The sequence below is a fragment of the Mobula birostris genome, chromosome 18 (assembly GCF_030028105.1).
Source record: "Mobula birostris isolate sMobBir1 chromosome 18, sMobBir1.hap1, whole genome shotgun sequence".
In the NCBI taxonomy this organism is placed as follows: Eukaryota; Metazoa; Chordata; class Chondrichthyes; order Myliobatiformes; family Myliobatidae; genus Mobula; species Mobula birostris.
The window spans coordinates 59811794-59833414 of NC_092387.1; the positions used below are offsets into that span (position 1 = coordinate 59811794).

The 21621-nt window shown below is 39.9% G+C and overlaps 1 protein-coding gene across 6 annotated transcripts in view; it reads right to left on the bottom strand.

Annotated features, from left to right (window-relative positions):
* Positions 1 to 21621, bottom strand: part of scaper (S-phase cyclin A-associated protein in the ER) — a 351667-nt gene that overhangs the window by 108782 nt on the left and 221264 nt on the right. For all 6 annotated transcript variants that reach the window (XM_072282778.1, XM_072282779.1, XM_072282777.1 and 3 more), the window contains one exon: positions 9708 to 9823. In XM_072282778.1, the coding sequence (XP_072138879.1) occupies positions 9708 to 9823 (116 nt within the window). The remainder of the gene's footprint in view (positions 1 to 9707; positions 9824 to 21621) is intronic.

Here is a 21621-nt window from a genome sequence, read left to right on the forward strand (position 1 = left end):
TAAAATTAGAAGATGGTGGAATTTTTGTCCAGTTAATGGAAACACTCTCAAACTTTAAAATGTTTCAATCAGTGCATTTAGGATAAGTTTCAATTAATATGGGTTAGCTCTGTTCTGAAAGGGCTGAATAGAATGGACTTGAAGAGGATGTTTTCTTTAGTGGGGGGAGATCAGAAGGCGTAGCCTCAGAATACATCCCTCTAGAACAGAGATAAGGAGGAATTTCTTTAGCCAGAGGATGCTGAATCTGTGGAATTCACTGCCACAGAGGGCTGTGGAGGCCAAGTCATTGGGTATATTTAAAGCAGAAGTTGATAGATTCTTGATTAGTAAATGAATCAAAGGTTATGGGGAGAAGGCAGGAGAATGAGGTTGAGAGGGATAATAAATTGGGCACGATGGAATAGTGGAGCACACTCAATAGGCTGAATGGCCTAATTCAGTTCTTATGTCCTATAGTCTTATGTTCAGTAGATTATTTTAAACAGATAAAGACTAACTAGAGACCAAGGTTTATTGGGTCAGAAAGGCATAAGGCATGTTGGCCTTTTTGGAAAGAGGGCTGCAGTTTAGAAATTGGGAATGATTATTACAATTGTACAGTTCTGATGAGACCACACCTGGAGTACTGTGCAGATTTGGTCTCCTAATTTAAGAAAGGATACACAGGCATTAGATGCAGTCCAACAGAGATTCACCAGGCTAATTCCTGAGATAAAAGGATTGTCCTATCTCAAGCTGCTAAAGAAATTAGAGCTATATTCCTGGGAGTTAAGAAAAATAAGTGGTAATCTTATAGAAACATGCAAGATTCTTAGGAGATACCAGGGTAGAGGTTTGGAGATGTTTCTACTGTAGGCAGTCCCCAGGTCAAGATAGGGCTCGTCTCCTAAGAACTATGTGTAGATAAATTAGTTGTGATGAGAGAGTGAGCAGGCAAGGAAAGAGAGTCAGGCAGTGGGCCTCACTGACTCACTCACCATCAGCTCACGCAGTGGCTGACTACTGAGGCACAGGGCACAGATTTGGGGCAGCCCTGCAGTGTCCTGCTGGTCTCCCAAATGCTCACTCATACATACAGGGTGTCCATAGGTTGGCTGTTTGAACCTTGGGGGAGAAGAGTAATGGGAGAATCTCAAAAGGATGCAGTGACAAGATTAAGGGCTTGACATTTAAAAAGGAGGTGCATAGAAACAACTTCTTGTGGAGGGTAGTAAATCTCTGGAATTCTCTATCATAGAGGGATGTGGAGGTGAAACTATTGGGGATACTTAAAGAGAAAATATATAAAGGTTTGAAAGATCAGTACGTTGACGACTAAGGGGAAATATCACTGATGAGGCTTGGGGAAGATTAGCCATGATCGTACTAAATGGCAGGGCAGGTTTGAGAAGTTGAGTTGCCTCCTACTGTTCCTATTTTCTTATGTTTTTATAAACTTATTGTTTTCATAAATTAAAAAAATTAAATTAATTTTGATAGTAATAAAAATAAATTATTATTCACATCTAATTCAAGGAATCTGTTACTCAGTTTATTTCACAGCCAAAAGATCTGATTTAGCATGCTTCCACAGGACAATGGAGATTTAAAAAAACTCTAAAATTGTTCCAAAGACGATTAGATGTTTGTAGGATTATATGGAAGGAACAGTTTGATAAAACCAATGGCCTTTATCATTTGTATTCTGTATGTACATAAACTCCAGTCTGAAGGAAAACTTGTTTCAAGGAATTTTGACTCAACAGCCAGAAGTATAATTTATTGATAGGCTGGGAAAACTCACCTTAGTTCTGTCTGTCCCTAGTGGCAATGGTGTACAATGGTGTAAACCTTCATGAGCCCTTGACCTGGTGTATACGAAGAAACTGAAAGGTTATTCTATCAAACAGTTGGAGCACTTTTCTCCAGGATAAGAAAGGCTGAGGTCTGAATTGGATTTTGTCTGAAGAGGGCTCTGCACTATGAAAAGACTTGATAATGAAGATACAGAAGTGGCTTTAATTACCAGATAACCAAAACTAGAAGTCTTAAATATATGAAACTAATAAAGTCATTACAAAATTCAGGAGAATTTTTGTTACTCAGGCACTTGCTACCACAAAGGAAAACAGTTGCAAGGAAGCAGAAGATGGAAAGGAATATTATGCTGATAAAAGAGATGGCAAATGCAATGTTATGGTGAGGAGTAAGGTTTCTGTGAGATACATTTCGCAGAAAACTGTCTACAGCTTTTCCATTATAACACTTAGCTTCACTACTTGAAAGTTAAGTACTACCAAAATGACCTTAATGCCAATTTTAAACTGAATCTTGAGTTTTTAACTAGTGCATATGGACCAAACTTTGAATGAACATAATGAACAAATTATGAAAACAAACACCCAACGTCAATGGCACAATGCTGCTGAAGCAAACTGAAGACAACAGCAATGTCTAATGTGGGTATAGAGCCACCCCTCAGCAAAGTTGTATGTTAATTAAACATTAAAACATTAAAAACTGTTGTCTGCATTGCTGCTATTCTTGTACCACATGAGAGTTAAATTTCAATCGGTAATTTCACCATAACAAGTTGTGCAAGTGAAATACAGAAAGAGTGGAAGCAAATTATTTGCTTGTGCTTTGCGATCTCAGGCAGAAATAGTCATCGTCCAATCTATCCCTTCTCCACCCTCCCTCAAACTTAAAAATAGCCTGTTTTTTTCACTTTTACAGTTCCGATAAAGGATCTTCAACCTGAAATAATAACACTGTTCCTCCCTCCAAAGATTCTACCTGATCTACCAAGTGCTCTTCCAGTTAAAAGGAATAAAAAGGTCAGAGATGTGGATAAAATAAAACTTTGCTTTTTAAAACCTCATGAAAATCACTACTGAGAAACTTCCATGGTCTGTAAATTCAAATCATAGAGCAGGTTTTTTCCCCAGTTTGGAATTGGCATGAATCTTTCTGCTTAACAAGAGCACAGATATTAGGACATAAGTGATTTATATGTGGTTATACCAAGTACTGGTGTGAGACTTCAAATAAACTTCACTTAATGGTTTTGATGTGGAACAGACAATAATTCCTGTGCTAGCTTAATTTCTACTTGTCAGTGGAGTGTGGCTGGTTATATTCTATTGTGATATCATTTCCATTAGATACATTAGCACTAAAACTTGAACATATTGTAAATGTTATAAAGTTCATTGCTTTATGAATCCAGACACCAAAGTGTCAAAATATCCACTTAGGTTGCAAATCAACATAAATTAAATGAAGTCAGGATACACCAAAGATTTAAAAAAAATTATGAGTCAGCATTGGGTTGGAGTAGGGGTAGGGGAAATTAGCTATGAACAGGGATGAATTTTACTTTGCAAATGATATGGAATGGACAGGGCAGAATCACTTAAGAACTTGCAACTAATCTGACTGCAGATGCTAGAATCTGGAGCAATACACAAAGGGCTGGAGGAACTCAGCAGGTCAGACAGCATCTATGGAGAGATCCTTCTTCAGTACTGAAAACAAAGAGGGAAGTCACCAGAATGAAAAGGTGGGGGGAGTGGAAGGAGAACAGCTAGAATGTGATAGGTGAATACAGGTGGGTAGAAAAGGTATAGGGCTGGAGAGGAAGGAATCTGATAGGAAAGGAGAGTGAACTATGGGAGAAATGGAAGAAGGAGGGGCACCAGGGGGAGGTGATCGGTAGGTGAAGAGAAAAGAGACCAGAGTGGGCAACAGGAGAAGAGAGAGGGGGGAGGGAAAAATACCTAAAGGAGAAATTGGATGTTCATGCCATCAGTTTCGAGGCTACCTAGTGGGAATGTGAGGTATTGCTCCTCCACCCTAAGAGTAGCCTTATCATAGCAAAATAGACAGGCACATTGGAATGAGAATGGAGATAGGAATTAAAATAGTTGGCCACCAGAAAACACCACTTTTGGCAGATGGAGTGGAGCTTCTCGACAAAGTGGACCCCCAGTTTACATCGGACCTCACCAACGTAGAGGAGGCCGCACCAGGAGCATTGGATACAATACAAGATCCCAACAGATTGGCAGGTAGCCTCACCAGGAAGGACTGTTTGAGGCCCTGAATGGAGGAAAGTGAGGAGGTAAATGGGCAATTCTGTCACTTGCAGAGATATGTGCCAGGAGGAAGATTAGTAAGGCAGGACAAAGGACAAGGGACTGGACGGTCTACTTAACAGTGCACACTCAAAACTGAAACCTCTTAATCCAATATACATGGCAATCCAATATAGTAACTTTAGGCTAAACAGCCTAAATAATATGCATGTAATAAAGTTTCCTCTTACAGCTCCTGAACACTTATCAAGGGAGATATTGTGAAATATAGTGGATTCTGCTTAATTGGTTCACATTGGGACTAGTAAGTTTTGCCCATTTAAGCAGCTGCCTCAATTAGCCGAAGTTTCACAAAAATAGTTAAAAAGATATAAAAAAGACAAACTATCATTTGACTGAGTAACAAATTATGTACTTAAATGAAATACAGAACAAATTAGAACACTACCAATACCACTACAATGCTAGAAAACTGTACATTAGTTCCTAATAGTTATCGACAGAAGAATTCTTCCAGTGGATGCTGCCATGTTCTTTTGATTGACTTTAAATAAACAAAACCAGCACAGACACCTAGTGCTGATAAAGGATTGCCTTCATACAACGCTTTCAGCGATTACATTCTCCAAACCTTTATTTTCCTTATAACATTGAAGATAATTGTTGATACCTTCAAATTCTTTGTAGTTCCTAACTTGTGAAGTAGTGAAATCGTTTGATTTTTTACTCTCTGTTGTTTCTGGCATCTCCAAGCCTGAATGCTTGAAACCACAGTGAGCAAAACAGTTCCGAATTGTTTTACTGCTTAATTCTCACCAACTATCAGTGATAAAAATCACTGCTTCTTGAACACAAGCACACACAACTGACACTATTTAAAAACTGCTTGCTCTAAGCACAGTATAGCATCTAATGGCCACACAACTGCATGTGACTGATGCTAGTTAGAAGCTTTTTGGAAACAGTCTTCTGTCTCAATTAAGTGGCATACTGTCCAAAATAAATGAAGGGAATCCTGGCTATTTTCTCAATTAACTTTTGTTCTTTAAGAGTTGTCCCAGATACCGGTAAATGGCTGCACTGATTAACCAAAGGCGCAATTAACTGGAATCCACTGTATATGCATTTGCAATATAACAGTCATTTTATTGAAGTAGTTTCCATGATAAACATATATTGAAATTGATTATTTGGCAAAATGCAATATCCTGGCCTGGTTGCTTTCAAACCCAAGGACAAAATGAGATGATTTAACAGAAATATGCATTCTAATACCAAAGGGCATTGATATCATGACAAGGGCATTAATGCTGAAGCATTGATATCAAGATTCAGAGGTCTCACTGTTATAAAGAATTATGGAGGATGAGGTCTGGTCAACTATTTCATTATCAAACCAAACACTTGGGAAACCTTTTTTTTAAAAAGCTGTGCCTTCATCATCAGATGTAATGAAGGAAAATTAAATGTATGCACATTTATTTAGCTTAGTTTGTGTTAAAGCAGCTAAACAGCTTAATAGCTTTCTGCAAAATCTTAACAAAAGACTAATTTTGTCAAGGTACCTTCTGAAATTCAGAAAAAAAATCTATTTATTTGATCTTTTACCAACAGAACACAGCAAACCTTTTAAAGTGTAGGATCACAATTTAAGAAGGAACCCTTAACTGGAATCCAAATTTAGGGAGATTTTGTACCTAGCAATTATACAAGATAAACTATTATGTGTCATCAGTGAAGTTGCAAGTTAGGTTTTTAAGTCGGATGACAAAGTGCAGCTGTAATAGCCGAATACCCTGGTTAATCTTTTCTCTCACACATATGCAGTTTACCATACTCATTAAACAAAGCTCCTAAGGACTGGAGTCTACCAAGGATAGAATGAGACACAGATTGGAAGTAAACAGGAATTTTGTTATACTAACTTCTATGCTCTAAGTGAAATAACAAACTAAATACAGCTGATGTACAGTTCCTGATTAACTGTAAAGAGGACAATCCTTGCATGCAATTAAGTCTTTAAAATTGAAACCTGAATATGGTGCCATCAAAGGGAAGGGAAGGTGAAAACACTGAAGTGCAAAATAAAAGTGAATACTGCTACAAAACAGTTAACTTTTAAGATTTCCAAAGGTAAAGGCAGATGGATCTACTGTATCATAGGTCCAGTGGAACTGCAGAGTCAGCTCCAAGAAAAATCCATTTTTGGATGGCAGAATCCTGTCTCCTAGCTGTTTTAAAGAGACCAACAATACACATCTGCTCTTGTCTTATGGACTATTCCAAACAATTAAGACCAATTAAAAGATATTGTAAAGACGAGGAAATCTGCAGATGCTGGAATTTCGAGCAACACACATCAAAATTGCTGGTGAAGGCAGCAGGCCAGGCAGTATCTCTAAGAAGAGGTACAGTCGACGTTTCGGGCTGAGGCCCTTCGTCAGGACTAACTGAAAGAAGAGCTAGCAAGAGATTTGAAAGTGGGAGGGGGAGGGGGAGATCCAAAATGATAGGAGAAGACAGGAGGGGGAGGGATGGAGCCAAGTGCTGGATAGTTGATTGGCAAAAGGGATATGAAAGGATCATGGGACAGGAGGTCGAGGGAGAAAGAAAGGGTTGGGGGGGGGAACCCAGAGGATGGGCAAGGGGTATAGTGAGAGGGACAGAGGGAGAAAAAAGGGAGAGAAAAAGAATGTGTGTAGATAAATAAATTAATAATGGATGGGGTACGAGGGGGAGGTGGGGCATTAGCGGAAGTTTGAGAAGTCAATGTTCATGCCATCAGGTTGGAGGCTACCCAGACGGAATATAAGGTGTTGTTCCTCCAACCTGAGTGTGCACGGCCTCCTCTACTGTAAAGATGAAGCCACACTCAGGTTGGAGGAACAACACCTTATATTCCGTCTGGGTAGTCTCCAACCTGATGGCATGAACATTGACTTCTCAAACTTCCGCTAATGCCCCACCTCCCCCTCGTACCCCATCCATTATTAATTTATTTATATACACACATTCTTTTTCTCTCTTCTTTTTCTCCCTCTGTCCCTCTCACTATACCCCTTGCCCATTCTCTGGGTTCCCCTCCCCTTTTCTTTCTCCCTCAACCTCCTGTCCCATGATCCTTCATATCCCTTTTGCCAATCAACTATCCAGCACTTGGTTCCATCCCTCCCGCTCTTGTCTTCTCCTATCATTTGGATCTCCCCCTCCCCCTCTCAAATCTCTTACTAGCTCTTCTTTCAGTTAGTCCTGACGAAGGGCCTCGGCCCGAAACGTCGACTGTACCTCTTCCTAGAGATGCTGCCCGGCCTGCTGTGTTCACCAGCAACTTTTATGTGTGTCAATTAAAAGATATTTCTTCTGATACCTCTTGGAGAGGATAAAAAAAGTCAGATTAGTTTATGATTAGAAGCAAACCTAATGTTATAAATAATTAAACATGATGGAACAAATTGTCTCCTGATTTTCCCTTTCCATTGGGAACTTATGCCTTTAATGGCTCAGCCAAGGTCAAGAACTCAATACAAGATGGTAGCTGACTGCCTGAAACCCATCAAAATAGCAGTGTGATACAACAATGAACTGTCATGAATCCAATACTTCTTATTTTAAACTATTTTAAAACTTTCTGTGTAAAATTTTAATGTTGCTGTAATAGAAACAATTGCACTCTTAATAACATAAACAACCTAGCATTATTTAGAGGCATATTTGGTAATGAAAACTTGACTCTGAGCCATATAAAGTAATAGTGGATATTGTTTATCAAAAGCTTGGCAAAGGAGTGGTTTGAGGAAGAGGGACTTAGTGAGGTTAGGGGATTTAAGGTGGAATTCCAGTCAAGGCAACTGAAGGCATGTTCACAAATGAAACAACAAAGCGACAGGAGGATTGAATTGATGAGGCACAGAGATTTTTGAGGAATGTTGGGCTGGATGATGTTGCTGAATATGGGAATGTCCACATCATGGACAGAAAGATGAGAAATGCAAAATATATTAATGATGGTATAATCAAGTACTTATGTAGGTAGGGTGGATACAAGGTGTAGAACAATGAGTTGGGTATTAGCTTGCACTGATACACTTTGAACAAAAGTGATATCAGAGCCTTGTCTCAGTGGCACAGAATTTCAGTGCTACAAGCTGTACCACAGAACTGCAAGTTTATTACAGCTACTTTTTGCGTGTTAAGTTCCGAATGGCAATGGCTTAAAGCAACAGCATTTAATGTCATTTATGTATGCCCTTGCCTCCCAAGGCGAAAGGGCGAAAATAAATCCACATCTTTCTTGGACTTGGTTAAAATTTTAAATAGGAAGCAAACTAAAAAATGGTACATAGGGCAAGAAAATATGAAGAATGCAGTAACCAGCACTGGGTTATTACACTGTCATTTCACTTCCAGCAAAGAAAGCAATCCAAGACCAAAACAATGAAAGCCTTCTCACTCTGTTGCCCTCCTCTAAAGTAGTACAAGATGAAGTTTGGATTATGCGGTGCCTTGCTGAGATTAGGATGTTACAAAATGCCTCATATACAATAAATTATGTTTAGATGGGGTTATTGTTATGTAAACAAATGGATCACAAAGGTACAGCAGTCAGGAAAAAAAAGTAACTCTCTGCTTTTGTTAGGGTAAGGTGTTGTGCTTCTTCATGCCCAACGTTAAACGTAGAATAAACCTTGGCTTTCATCTCATTCACAGTATGTACTCAGAACAGTACAGCAGGGAATAGATCTTGTGGCTCATGGTGTATGTGCCCACCGTGATGCCAATTTAAACTAATTCCATCTGCCTGAACATGATTTATCTCTCTCCATCCCATAGCTGCTTACGTGCCCCTTAGATGTTGCTATTCTAGCTGTTTATATCACTTCCCTTGGCAGCATGTTCCAGCCACCCACTACTGTGCAAAAAAAAGTTGCCTCGCAAATCTCCTTTGCACTTTCCCACTCTCATCTTAAACTTATGTAAATTTAGTATCTGACATTTCCACTATGAGGAAGAAGTATCAGATGATCTAAATTTAGTCTCTCATAAATTTATATACTTCTATTAGATCGCCTATCAGCCTCTGATGATCCAGAAAAAAAAAACAAACCAAGTTTGTCCAATGTCTCCTTAGAGCTAACACTTTCTGCACACTATACTCCATACGTGGTGTAACCAACATTTTATACAAATGTAACACAAGCTTTCAAGCCTTTATACACATGCCCCAGCTGATAAAATCTAACGTGCTATACACTTTCTTTACTACCTTCCGTGCCACTTTCAGGAAGTTGTGGACTTTCTGTGCCCGTTTCCTTGCATCCTGAGAAATATAAGCAATGTAGAACTATTTATTCTTAAAAAACTCTTATTCCTACCATCAAGGTTAGGAGCCTGAAGACTCACACTCATCAGTTCAGAAACAGCTTCTTTCCTTCCACCATCAGATTTCTGAATGGTCCATGAACACTAACTTGTTATTTCCTTTCTTGTATTATTTATTTTGTAACTTATAGCAATTTCATGTCATTGCACTATACTGCTGCTGCAAAATTACAAACTTCATGTCATATAAGACAGCTATTATAAACACAATTCTGAAATAAGCAAACATCCTTGGAAGATAATACTCACTTGACTGGAATCCGAGGAACAACATTTGGACTGGAAATGGCATTCACAACTTGAAGGATCTGCTCGAGGGCAGTAAGACCTCCTCCAACCTGGAATCCGATCTGATCTGCACTATTCTGTAAGAAAAGAAGAAGAAAAAGTCAGAATTTCTTGATGGTCACACACAGACAAACTCTCTTCTCTTACAGGTCTGTTCCTATGACAATGTTCTGCAGGAAAGTCAGAACTTCTGGAAATAGACATAATTTAAGCTATTCAAAAAAGAGAATAAGATTACTTGATAAGTAACTTTAAATTTAATTAACAATAAATTGTGCAAATTGAGACCATATGTAAGTGCACTGAAAACAGCCTCGTGGATTATTATTTCTTCCTAATGTTCTATAATCAAGTATAATACTCTGTTCTTAGTGAGCTGAAAATTTATTGCAAAAGATCTTCTCACTCTTTCTGAAAGTAGACAGTCAAACTGAAATACAAGAACATGGGTTCAGCCTCAAATTAACATCACATTTCTTCTGCCGTACAAGTACAACATTCTTTGATTATTTATTGTTTTCTACCATAATAACATTCAATGTTATAATTTTAGGTACTTTGATTGTTGCTTCTGAACAATGGGAGAAAAGAAACATTTAGCTCCTACCAGGTACTAAGGAAACTTGGTAATTAGAAATTTGCTTTTTGCAGCAATTATAATTTATTCCCACAACCTACACAAGAATTGAATCACTTTTATCCTTGCAAATTCAGTACCTATCGTATTCAATTAAGGCCACTGAAGTACTAGAGAAAAATGCAAAGAAATTCTTTGGATCTTGCAATGATGAACGAAGAATCATCTGGGTTAGCACTACACGAGGAGTAATATCTTCAGCCAGAGGGTAGTAAATCTGTGGAATTCAGTGCAAAAGACTGTTGTGGAGGCCATATCATTGGGTATATTTGATAGCTTCTTGATTAGTAAGGGTGTCAAAGGTTATGGGGAGAAGGCAGGAGAATGGAGTTGAGAGGTTAATAAAACAGCTAGGATGGAATGGTGGAGAAAATTTGATGGGCTGAATGGCCTAACTCTTACCCTGTGTTATAGCGTTATTTCTGGTCTGTGTAAAGCTATCTGATCTGTTAGAGTTGAGGGTACTAACATCTTTTCTTTTTAAATTTCACAAGATGTCCTTGGATGCTGACTGACTTCAGCTGAGTTTGTCCAGCACTGTGTGTGTGTTGCTCAAGACTTCTAGTATCTGCACATTCTTTTGAGGGCATGGTTTTAAGATGCTTGGAAGTAGGTACAGAGGAGATGTCAGGGGTAAGTTTTTTACTCAGAGAGTGGTGAGTGTGTGGAATGGGCTGCCGGCAATGGTGGTGGAGGCAGATACAACAGGGTCTTTCAAGAGACTCCTGGATAGGTACATGGAGCTTAGAAAAAGAGAGGGCTATGGGTAACCCTAGGTAGTTTCTATAGTAAGGACATGTGCGGCACAGCTTTGTGGGCTGAAGGGCCTGTATTGTGCTGTAGGCTTTCTATGTTTCTATGTAGCTGCTGTGAATTGTATTTACTGTACGTCCCCATTTTTTTCCTGTTTTGGAAGGCAGTTTTTACAGCCATTATAATTTATTACTAGGTGTATTTTGAAGACTACACCTTTGATGGTAGTGGGGTACAAGTTACACACAGGTAGGGACGACAGATTTCCTGATCTGAGAGCTTTAGTAAACCACAGTGGTTCTTATGACAATCCAGTAGCCTCCTGCTCAAGATTACTATACAGGTTTCCCCCGCCATCCGAAGGTTGAGCATTCCCATGAAACGGTTCGTAAGCTGGAATGTCGTAAAGTGAAGAAGCAATTACCATTTATTAATATGGGAAAAATTTTTGAGCGTTCCCAGACCCAAAAAAATAACCTACAAAATCATGCCGAATAACACATAAAACCTAAAATAACAGTAACATATAGTAAAAGCAGGAATGATATGATAAATACACAGCCTATATAAAGTAGAAGTACTTTTCTGCAGCACTGTTTAGTGCAGCGAAAATCTCACAGCAGCACTCTCGGCGGAAGCGCTCTCGGCAGAGACACTCTCTCCAGTAACCTTTAAGCTATGAAGCTGCCAAGTCATACCAAATAACACATAAAAATTCACAGTCTATATAAAATAGAAATGTATGTACAGTGTAGTTTCACCTACTGGAATTGGGAAGACTCCAGTAAATTGCAGTTTCATCACAGTTAAACACTTGCTTATACGAATAACCACCTTCTGTAATTATTTTCTTCAGTCCTGCTGGGAACTTTTCAGCAGCTTCAGTATCAGCTGAAGCACTCTCTCCGGTAAACTTTAAACTATGAAGCTGTCCTCGCCTCAGAAACCAATCAAACCACCCATGACTACTTTTAAATTCCACTTTCGCAACACGTTCATCACCATCGTCCAGTGCTTTCTGTATCAGCTTATTAAAAAGACTGACTGATTTCTCCTTAAGTATAAGAAAACTTAATGGAACACCACGCTTTGTACACCCATCAATCCACTCAAGCAATAGACTTTCCATTTTATCCATTATTGGATGCTGACTACGAGAAACCACTTTGCTACGAGCAGAACCAACAGTAACATCGGTAGCTTTCAAAATTCTTTCTCTCTGTGTATAAATAGTGCGAATGGTGGATGCAGGCAAGTTCAACGCATGGACAATGTCCTTACTTCGTTCACCATGATCGAAACGCTTAATTATGTCTAGTTTTACACTAAGTGTAACACCCTTACGAGCTCTTTTAGGCTTTTCCGATACCTTAGAACTCATCTTGCTAAAGGATGCACAAAATAAATTGAGATAAAGCACATGTTTAAGCAATGGAGGCTAGAATGCAGTTCCGGGGGCAGAGCTTGGCTGTTCGGGCGCGCGCTGCCTTTTCTCGTAACAGTGAAAACACCTTCTGTTAGTGAAAACAGGTAACTAATGTAGGTCTTTTGTAACAGCAAGGTGCTGTAAAGCGAACGTTCGGAAAACGGGGGCCACCTGTATTAGCTATCCCTCTCATGTTATTTCATTATATGAATTTGGATTCCTTTGCTACTGTGCTAGGCTTTGTACTGCTGTCCCTGTGTTCAAAAGCTTCAGTAACATAATAACCATTCTTCCATTTCCAGTGGTCTCCTCAACATAAAGAGAAATAAAATCAGCCAGGTTTCATATATGCAATTACTATTCACAACTGTGTGGAATGAGAAGATCATGATGTAAATGTTGTCCAATAAGTGAGACCAACTAATATTAATGAGGACTGATGAAACCTGTGGAACTTGATTGATTCAAAAGAATAAATATTGTGGAATGAACGCAAGGTAATTATATGCTCTAGCCTGTTTTTCTCAATCTAACAAAATGATGCATTTTCAAAAGATGATATTGAAATTTGCAATGTCTTCATTGTCTATAACCATTCATACCAGTGCTAATTTGCAATTAAAATCGATGAGTTTTCACCAGCTTTACCTTCCTGGGGAGGATGCTAAAAAGCTTGGTAGTACTGGTAGCAATTTTGGAGTTCATTTATTTTAAAAATGCCTCTTGCAGATTATCATCCTAAAAACAAAACTCCTCCTGAAGCAACAATAGCAGGATGTAGCCCTGCTCAGCCAGCTGCTCTGCTGGTTACTATTGTTCTCTTGGGATGGCTGGTCACCATCTGCCACAAGTCTGAGAATACAAGACAGACAATATGTGCAAAATTTATGACAGGAGTGAGATAAGACAGGTACAGGAAACAGAGAAATCAATAGAAATAAAACAGAGAAACAGGCCATTCAGCCCAACAAATCATGGTCAGCATTCCTCTATTCTCACAAACATCCAGCTCTAATCACTTATCCGCCTTTTTACACATCTATTCTTTTGCAACTACACAATCTTTTACGAACTTATACTCTGCCTGAACTATGATAGATTTAAATTCCACAGCCTCACATTTCTTCACACGAGGCAGTTTCTCATATTTTGCATTTTGTCTCTCGCAGCAATTTTAAGATGCATTCATTTGTACAAAGGCTACCATTCATATTGTACTAAAGGATGAGGTACAGGAGACCGAAGACATACGCTCAACGTTTTAGGAACAGCTTCATCCCCTCTGCATTCAAAATTTCTGAACAGTCAATGAACACTACCTCACTAGTTTGCTCTTTTTTGCACTAGTTATTTATTTTATATATTTCTTATTGCAACTTATAGCATATTTTATGTATTGCACTGTACTGCTGCTGCAAAATAACTTTCAAGACATATGTCAGAGATAATAAACCTGATTCTGGAACAGCTGATGACACTTGTTCGGTTCTCCCAAGGGCCAATTCATTTCCATCCAGAGATAGCAAATACCTACTTTCTGGTGGGTATTACCATGGGAATCATTGACAAAATTTGGATGCAGCTGATGGAAATTAGCAGAGAAAGGGAGCTACATAAAGAAAAGGCAAATTGCACTAAAGTACAATTCCCCACAAATGGCAATAGTTAAATGTAATAAAAGCCCTATTTTGGATACGACAGAATAACTTCTGACTTTTGTTGTTATACAACATGGATGCACTTAGGATTATGATCACGCAGCTTTTTGCTAACAAAACAAATTTCAGATGAGAATTAGAATCAGGTTTATTACCACTGATATGTCATGAAATTTGCTGTTTTGCGGTAGTAGTACAGTGTAAGACATGAAAATTACTCAAAGTTACAAAACTAGATATGCAATGCAAAAGAGGAAGAGCAAGGTAGAGTTCATGGACCATTCAGAAATCTGATGGTGGAATGGAAGAAGCTGCTCCTAAAATATCAAGTGTGAGTCCTCAGGCTCCTGTACCTCCTCCCTCGATGAGAAGCAGACATGTCGCGGATGGTGAGGGTCTTTAACGATGGATGCTGCCTTCTTGAGGCACTACTGCTTGAAGATATCCTTGATAGTGGGAAAGTGTGCCCATGATGGAACTCGCTGAGTCTGCAACCCTCTGAGGCCTCTTTCAATCCTGAGCCTTGAAGCCTCCATACCAGGTGGTGATTCAGCCCATCAGAATGCTCTCCATTGTACATCTGTAGAAATTTGCAAGAGTCCTTGGTGATTTCTCCACAAACACCTAATGAGTCACCTTCTTCATGGCTCCATCAATGTATTGGGCACAAGATAGATCCTCTGAAATGTTTATGCCCAGGAACCTGAAGTTCTCCAACCTTTCCATTGCTAACCTTCAATAAGGACTGTGTGCATTCTCCCAACTTCCCTTTTCTGAAGTCAATCAATTCCTTGGTCTTGCTGACATTGGCAGTGAGGTTGGTGTTGCAACGCCACTCACTTTACTTTTGGTTGAGTTGATTGGCTCATTCTTGATGCTCAGCTGCAACCCAACTCTATTTTTACAGCAGTCCCAATTTGCCTTAAGCAATGTATCCAGTGCGGTACGTAGAGAGTTAATTGATGATGAATACCTCACCTGGAAGCAAACTTCAATTATAGAAAGTTTGGCAAATAATTTATAGAAAAAAAGAGATTTCATCCCTCCGGCAAAAGTAGCCTTTAATGAGATAAATCCTGTAACTACTGAAATACTAATATTTGAGAAAGCTAATTTAGCAGATACACACTAAAACTGGAATAGAAACATAAAATGCTGAAAACACTCAGCAGATTTGTAGAAAGGGAAACAGAATTAATATTTCAAAATCTTCCTACAGATGTTGCCTAACCTGCTGGGTGTTTTAAACACTTCATGTTTTTAATTTCAGATTTCCAGGAACTGTAGTACTTTATTTTTCGTTTACACTACAAGGGAATGTGCTGCCTGGAAAGTGAGGCGGTACACTTGGGGACAACTCTCAGAAGGGAATCATTCAAATAATGGGAGCTATTTTGCGCGACTATGGGTAAAGAGCAGGGGAATATGACCAATCAATTAACCCGTGCAGACACAATAACTATTTTCTGCACCATTTATGGTGCTATGTCTATTTCCTGTTCAGAGATAATCTTTGTTAGCATTAAACTCGTTTAGATGTTTCCACATTATAGACACTATGATGTCAAAGCAGCACTCAGCTTCCTCCTCAACTGCTTATATAGCACTTATTAAAAACACCCAGTCTGCACAGTTTAAAACAAAACAAAATTGCCTGCATATAAAGTGTAAAGTAGCTGAATTTAGATTGTACTAACATGGATTTTGGATTTCACACTATAGGTTATAATTTCAAATTGCTGTTTATTCATTTCTTGACTGTTTACAATTTCCCATCGACATTCCACTTTTGAAAACTGGCCTGCTCTTTCATGAACATTTAAATTACATGAAGTTGTACTACACTTCTGACCAACCCGCTGGCATCATAGTAATTTACAGTGTACAAAACATGTTGCTTTCTATTCAAGGGAAGAAAGAAGCGTGCTTTTTTTTTGGTTAACTAAGTTGAGGCAATACAAGACAGAAAACCAATGAATACTGAGTATCAGAGACTGGGCAGAATCTTGAGTAACACACACAAAATGAACTCAGCAGGGCAGGCAGAAGGGTCTCAGCCCCAAATTGTTGACTATTTTTTCCATCTCCATAGATGCTGCCTGACCTGCTGAGTATGCCACAAGTTTACTTTCTTCTACACTATAATCCAATACTGAGTTCATTCATCTTCCTATTAACTATATTAATATAATAACGAGCAATTAGAAATATACTAATCTTTTTTGTGACACACAAGAATTCAGAACCCAATGCATTAGCAATGGAAAACAAATGCAGATAGAACAGCGATACTGTCAGTGATAACAGCTGACAAAGCCTTGCTAGGGCAAGCTACACATGACAAAGATTTGGATAAAATGGAGGATGACGCCAGGAAGAAATAGGGATACCATGTGCTTTCAAGATAGTCTTACTTTTTCCACTGGCCTCAACGCACTTGATTAGATTACGGATAGCTGCCACTTTAAGTAATAAAACTAAAGCTCCCTCTGCAAAGTCCCCCAAATTTGCTGGTGGGACAACATCATTACTTCACATTATTCCTTCAGTGCTTTAGCTAGGCTACTGTACATGGTTGATCTCTCAGATATATTGAAGCCAGTGAAAAAGCAAGGCTGCCCTGGGAATGCATGCAGAAGTTCAAAATCACCCGGCTCCAATTCAGCTCCAATTTCTACAGCTGCAGGATCTCACAAGCATTGAGGGATAAACATTAGTGATAATAGACAATGACAGAATTTTCTCATCTTCCTTGTAAAATGTAGGAAGATCTTCTGTGCTCCCTTAGATGACAGATGAGGCACTAAGTTTAACATCTCCTTCAAGTGACAGCATGATGCAAATGTAACACCAGCTTGTCAGCCTTGAATACAGACTCGTTTCTGGCAACGTTCCTGAATCTTTGACTACCAAGAAACAATGGTTCAACCATTGTGCTGTGACTGACTAAAATTCCAATGTAGGTTGCAAAATAAAAGAAAATGTCCTCAAGTGAGCTTAAGCAGAGTGAGATAAATAAAGATGGCTAATAACTCTCATAGTTTCTTAGTGGCAGAGACACAAGAGACTGCAAGTGCTGGAATATAGAGCCAAAATAATCTGCTGGAGCAACTCTGTAGTTTGAACTGCATCTAGAGCCATACAGTCACAGAAAAAGGCTCATCAGCTCACCTAGTCTGTATTGAATCATTACTTTGCCATGTCCCATAGACCTGCACCTGGACTATAGTCCTCCATACCCCTCCCATCTATGTATTTATCCAAATTTCTCTTAAAACTACCCACCACTTGTGCTGGCAGCTCATTCCACACTTCTGCCACCCTCTGAGTGAAGAATTTCCCACTCATGTTCCTCTTAAACATTTCACCTTTCACCCTTAACCCATGACCTCTAGTTGTAGTCTCACCCAACCTCAGTGGAAAGAGCCTGCTTGCATTTACCTCATCTTTACCCCTCAATTTGTGAAATGGTGTCAAAATGGTCGTTGTGACACAATAGTGTGGTGATGTAGTGAGTAGTGCTTGTTGCTCTTAATTCCATCTTCCACCACTAGCTAGTATACGTGTGAGAAGGAGAGTCCAATGTGTAAGTCTCTGTCTGCCACTACATTGCCTCTCGTAGTGCTTCCTTGCTGGCGGCAAACAGAAACTGAACTGTTTTTGGACTCAGGCTGAACTACAGAGGACGGGGAGGAGGTCTGGCCCCTGCACATGTAGCATGCAGGCTCACCGGTGTGTGGACATGCCCTTGTGCTTGTGAATCAGATTTCCCAGGTATGGGTAAATCGCCCCACTGCCTTGTTGGCAGCCTCAGGAGAGATGAAGGCTACAGGAGTAAACCCAATAGCAAATCAGGAGTGGAGCCCCTAAGGCGGCTAGACGTCATTGAACATCCTTCCGGCAGCTCCTGCAGCCAAGATGGTGTCAAAAGTATTGCTTCATAATAAGCTTTCCTTTGGATTACACTGGTGAGGCTGAGAGGGGGATCTTGATGTCTGGGCATCTCAGGATCTCCATACCTTCCATAATGATCATCACCCATTGTCTTTGAAGACAGATGGATGCCAACACAAAACACACCCCTCAATTTTATATACCTCTATCAAGTCTCCCCTCAATCCTCTATGTTGTATGGAATAAAGTCTTAACCTATTTCATCTTTCTCTATAAATCAGGTCCTCAAGTTTCAACAACATCCTAGTAAGTAAGATTGAAAGAGTGCAAAGAAAACTTACATCTTTCCTGCAGATAGGTGACCAAAACTGGACTAAATACTCCAAATTAGGACATCAATGTCTTATACAATTTCAGCATAATATCCCAACTGCTGTATTCAACACATTCATTTATGAAGGCCACCCTGCCAAAAGCTTTCTTGACGATGCCATCTACTTGTGACACTATTTTCAAAGAATTATGGATCAGTATTCAGAGATCCTTCAGTTCTACTGCACTCCTCAGTGCCCTACTGCTCACTGTGTGAGACCTACCCATCTGGTTCTTGCAAAGTGTAGCGCCTCACACTTGCCTGCATTCAATTCCATCTGCCATTTTTCAGCCCATTTTTCCAACTGGTCCAGAACCCACTGCACCCACAGTCATGGAGTCATCCATAAATTTGCTGATCCAGTTTACCACATTATCATCTGGATTGTTGATATGGATGACAAACAACAATGGACGCAGCACCAATCCCCATGGCACGCCACTGGTTACATGTCTCCAGTAAGGGAGGCAACCATCTAAAACCACTCTCTGGCTTCTTCTGCAAAGCCAATGTCTAATCCAATTTACTACCTCATCTTAAATGTTAAGCAAATGAACCTTCTTGACCAACCTCCCAAATGGGATCTTGTCAAAGGCCTTGCTAAAGTCCATGTAGGAATCCAATGTCTTGCTTTCATCAACCTTCTTGGTAACTTCCTTGAAAAAAATCTGTAAGATTGGTTAGACATGACTTACCATGCACAATGCCATTTTGACTATCCCTAATAAATCTCTGTCTATTCAAATAGCTGTATACCTGATCCTTTAAAATACCTTTCAATAACTTTCCCACCGCTCATATCAGGCTCACCAGCCTGTAATTTCCTGGCTTATTTGAGAACCTCTCTTAAACAATGGAACAACATTAACTATCCTCTAATCCTCCCGCATCTCACCAGTGGCTAAGGATGTTCTAAATATTCCTGTTAGGGCCCTTGCAGTTTCTGTATAAACCAGAGGGTCTGAGGGAACACGTTGTCAGGCCCTGGGAATTTATCACGCTAAATTTGCCTCAAGACAGCAAACACTTCCTCTTCTGTAATCTATACAGGGTCCATGACCTCGCTGCTACATTACCTCACATCTATAGTCTTTGTGCATGTCTCACAAGTAAATATAGATGCAAAAAGTTCCCTTAAGATCTCCCCTATCACTTTTGACTCTACATATATATTTTCTCCCTGATCTTCCAGACGATTAATTTTGTCCCTTGCTATCCTTTGGCTCTCAATAAATCTGTAGAAGTCATTAGGACTCTCCTTCACCTTGTCTGCTAGGGCAGCCTCATGTCTTTTTATTAGCCCTCCTAATTTCTTTAAGTGTTCTCTTGCTTTTCTTACATCCCTTTTTCTTCTTTTGCTCCTACCTGCCTACACCTACTATGCACTTCCTTTTTAAAAAAAAACTTTAGCAGGACCTCAATATCTCTTGAAAACCAAGGTTGACAAGCACATCTGCCTTTCCTAAAATACTCCTTGCATTGCAAATCATGTAGCTCAGACCATTAGTGCCACCATGTTCAACCGTTTGTTTCCTGACTCTGTATGTAAGTTTAACAACATCTTTCTCCACAACCACCATGTATTTCACCGCTCTGGTTCCCATCCCCCTTCAGCCCTGGTTTAAACCCATCCCTCTGCAGCACTAGTAAGCCTTCCCACTAGAATACAAGTTCCCCTCCAGTTCAGGTGCTAACCTTCTGTACAGGTCTGACCTTCCCTGGATGTGAACCCAATGATCCAAAATTCTGAAGCCTTCGCTCCTGCACCAACTCTTTTAGTCATGTATTAAACTATCTTGTAAGACCAGAAGATATAGGAGCAGAAGTAGGCTATTCAGCCCCATTTCTGGCCTCACTAGCACGTGGTACAGCCACCAATCCTAAGATCACAACCCTAGAGATCCTGTCCTTTAACTTAGCACCTAACTCCCTGAATTCACATGTAGGACCTTGTCATCCATCCTACCCACAACATTGGTACTGACATGGACCACAAACCTCTGGCTGCTCGTCCTCCCACTTAAAAATGCTATGGACTCAATCTGAGGTGTTCCTGACCCTGGCACCCAGGAGGCAACAAACCATTTGGGAATCTCATTCTCATAACTTCCTTTCTGTTCTCCTCAGCAACGAATTCCTTAACACTACAGCTCACCGTCTCTCCCCTTTTCCTTTCTGAGCCACAGAGCCTGATTCAGGGCCTGAGACCTGACTGCTGTGGCTTTCCTCTGCTAGGTTATTCCTTCCTCCTCCTTCCTCTCCCACTCAAACAGTATACCTGTTGTTGAGGGGAATGGCCACAGGGGTACTCTGCACTGGCTGTCTACCCTCTTTCCCCCTCCTTACAGTCACCCTGTTACCTGTGTCCTGCACTTTGGGTGTTACTACCTCCCTGTATGTCCTGCCTATCAACCTCCAGCCTCCTGAATCATTCGGAATTTATCCAATTCCAACCCCAACTCCTTAACACGGCCTGACCCGAAATGTCGACTGTTTACTCTTTTCCATGGATGCTGCCTTGTCTGCTGAGATCCCCCAGCATTTTGTGTGCATTACCCTAACAAGGTCTGTTTTAAACTGCAGCTGGATGCACTTATTGCAGGTGTAGTCGTCAGGGACGCAGGATACCCTGCCTTCCTACATTCCACAAGATTAGAATTCCAGCATCCAGTCCGGCATCCCCACTGCTTTAAATGTGCAATTCAAAACAAAGACTGAATAAGCAAATAATGAAAACAAAATCTACCTACAGCCTACACCTCTCCTCGCCGAAGCCTCAATGAGCTAAATCTTCAACTCCCCATTCTAACAATGGCCCACTCACACAATGGCTGGTCCACTTAAACCTAACTGCTTTTTACTGGCCCTTGCCAAGAGCCTAATTATGCACAATCCAATGTCTCCTTGGGAACTGTGGTGCACAAAATGTGCCACTTCTTTTAAACTCTCTCTCCTTCTATGCAATCTGGTGTCTCCTTGTAACAAAATATGTGACATGAGAGGAATTGTTGATATTTCAGCTCAAAACCCTGCATCAGGGCTGAGAGTGGAAAGGAGGATGGTTAGTATGGAACCTTTAGTAATGAAACATTAAAAATAAATTGAAGTTGGTACTTTCTCAATCCCATTTTTAT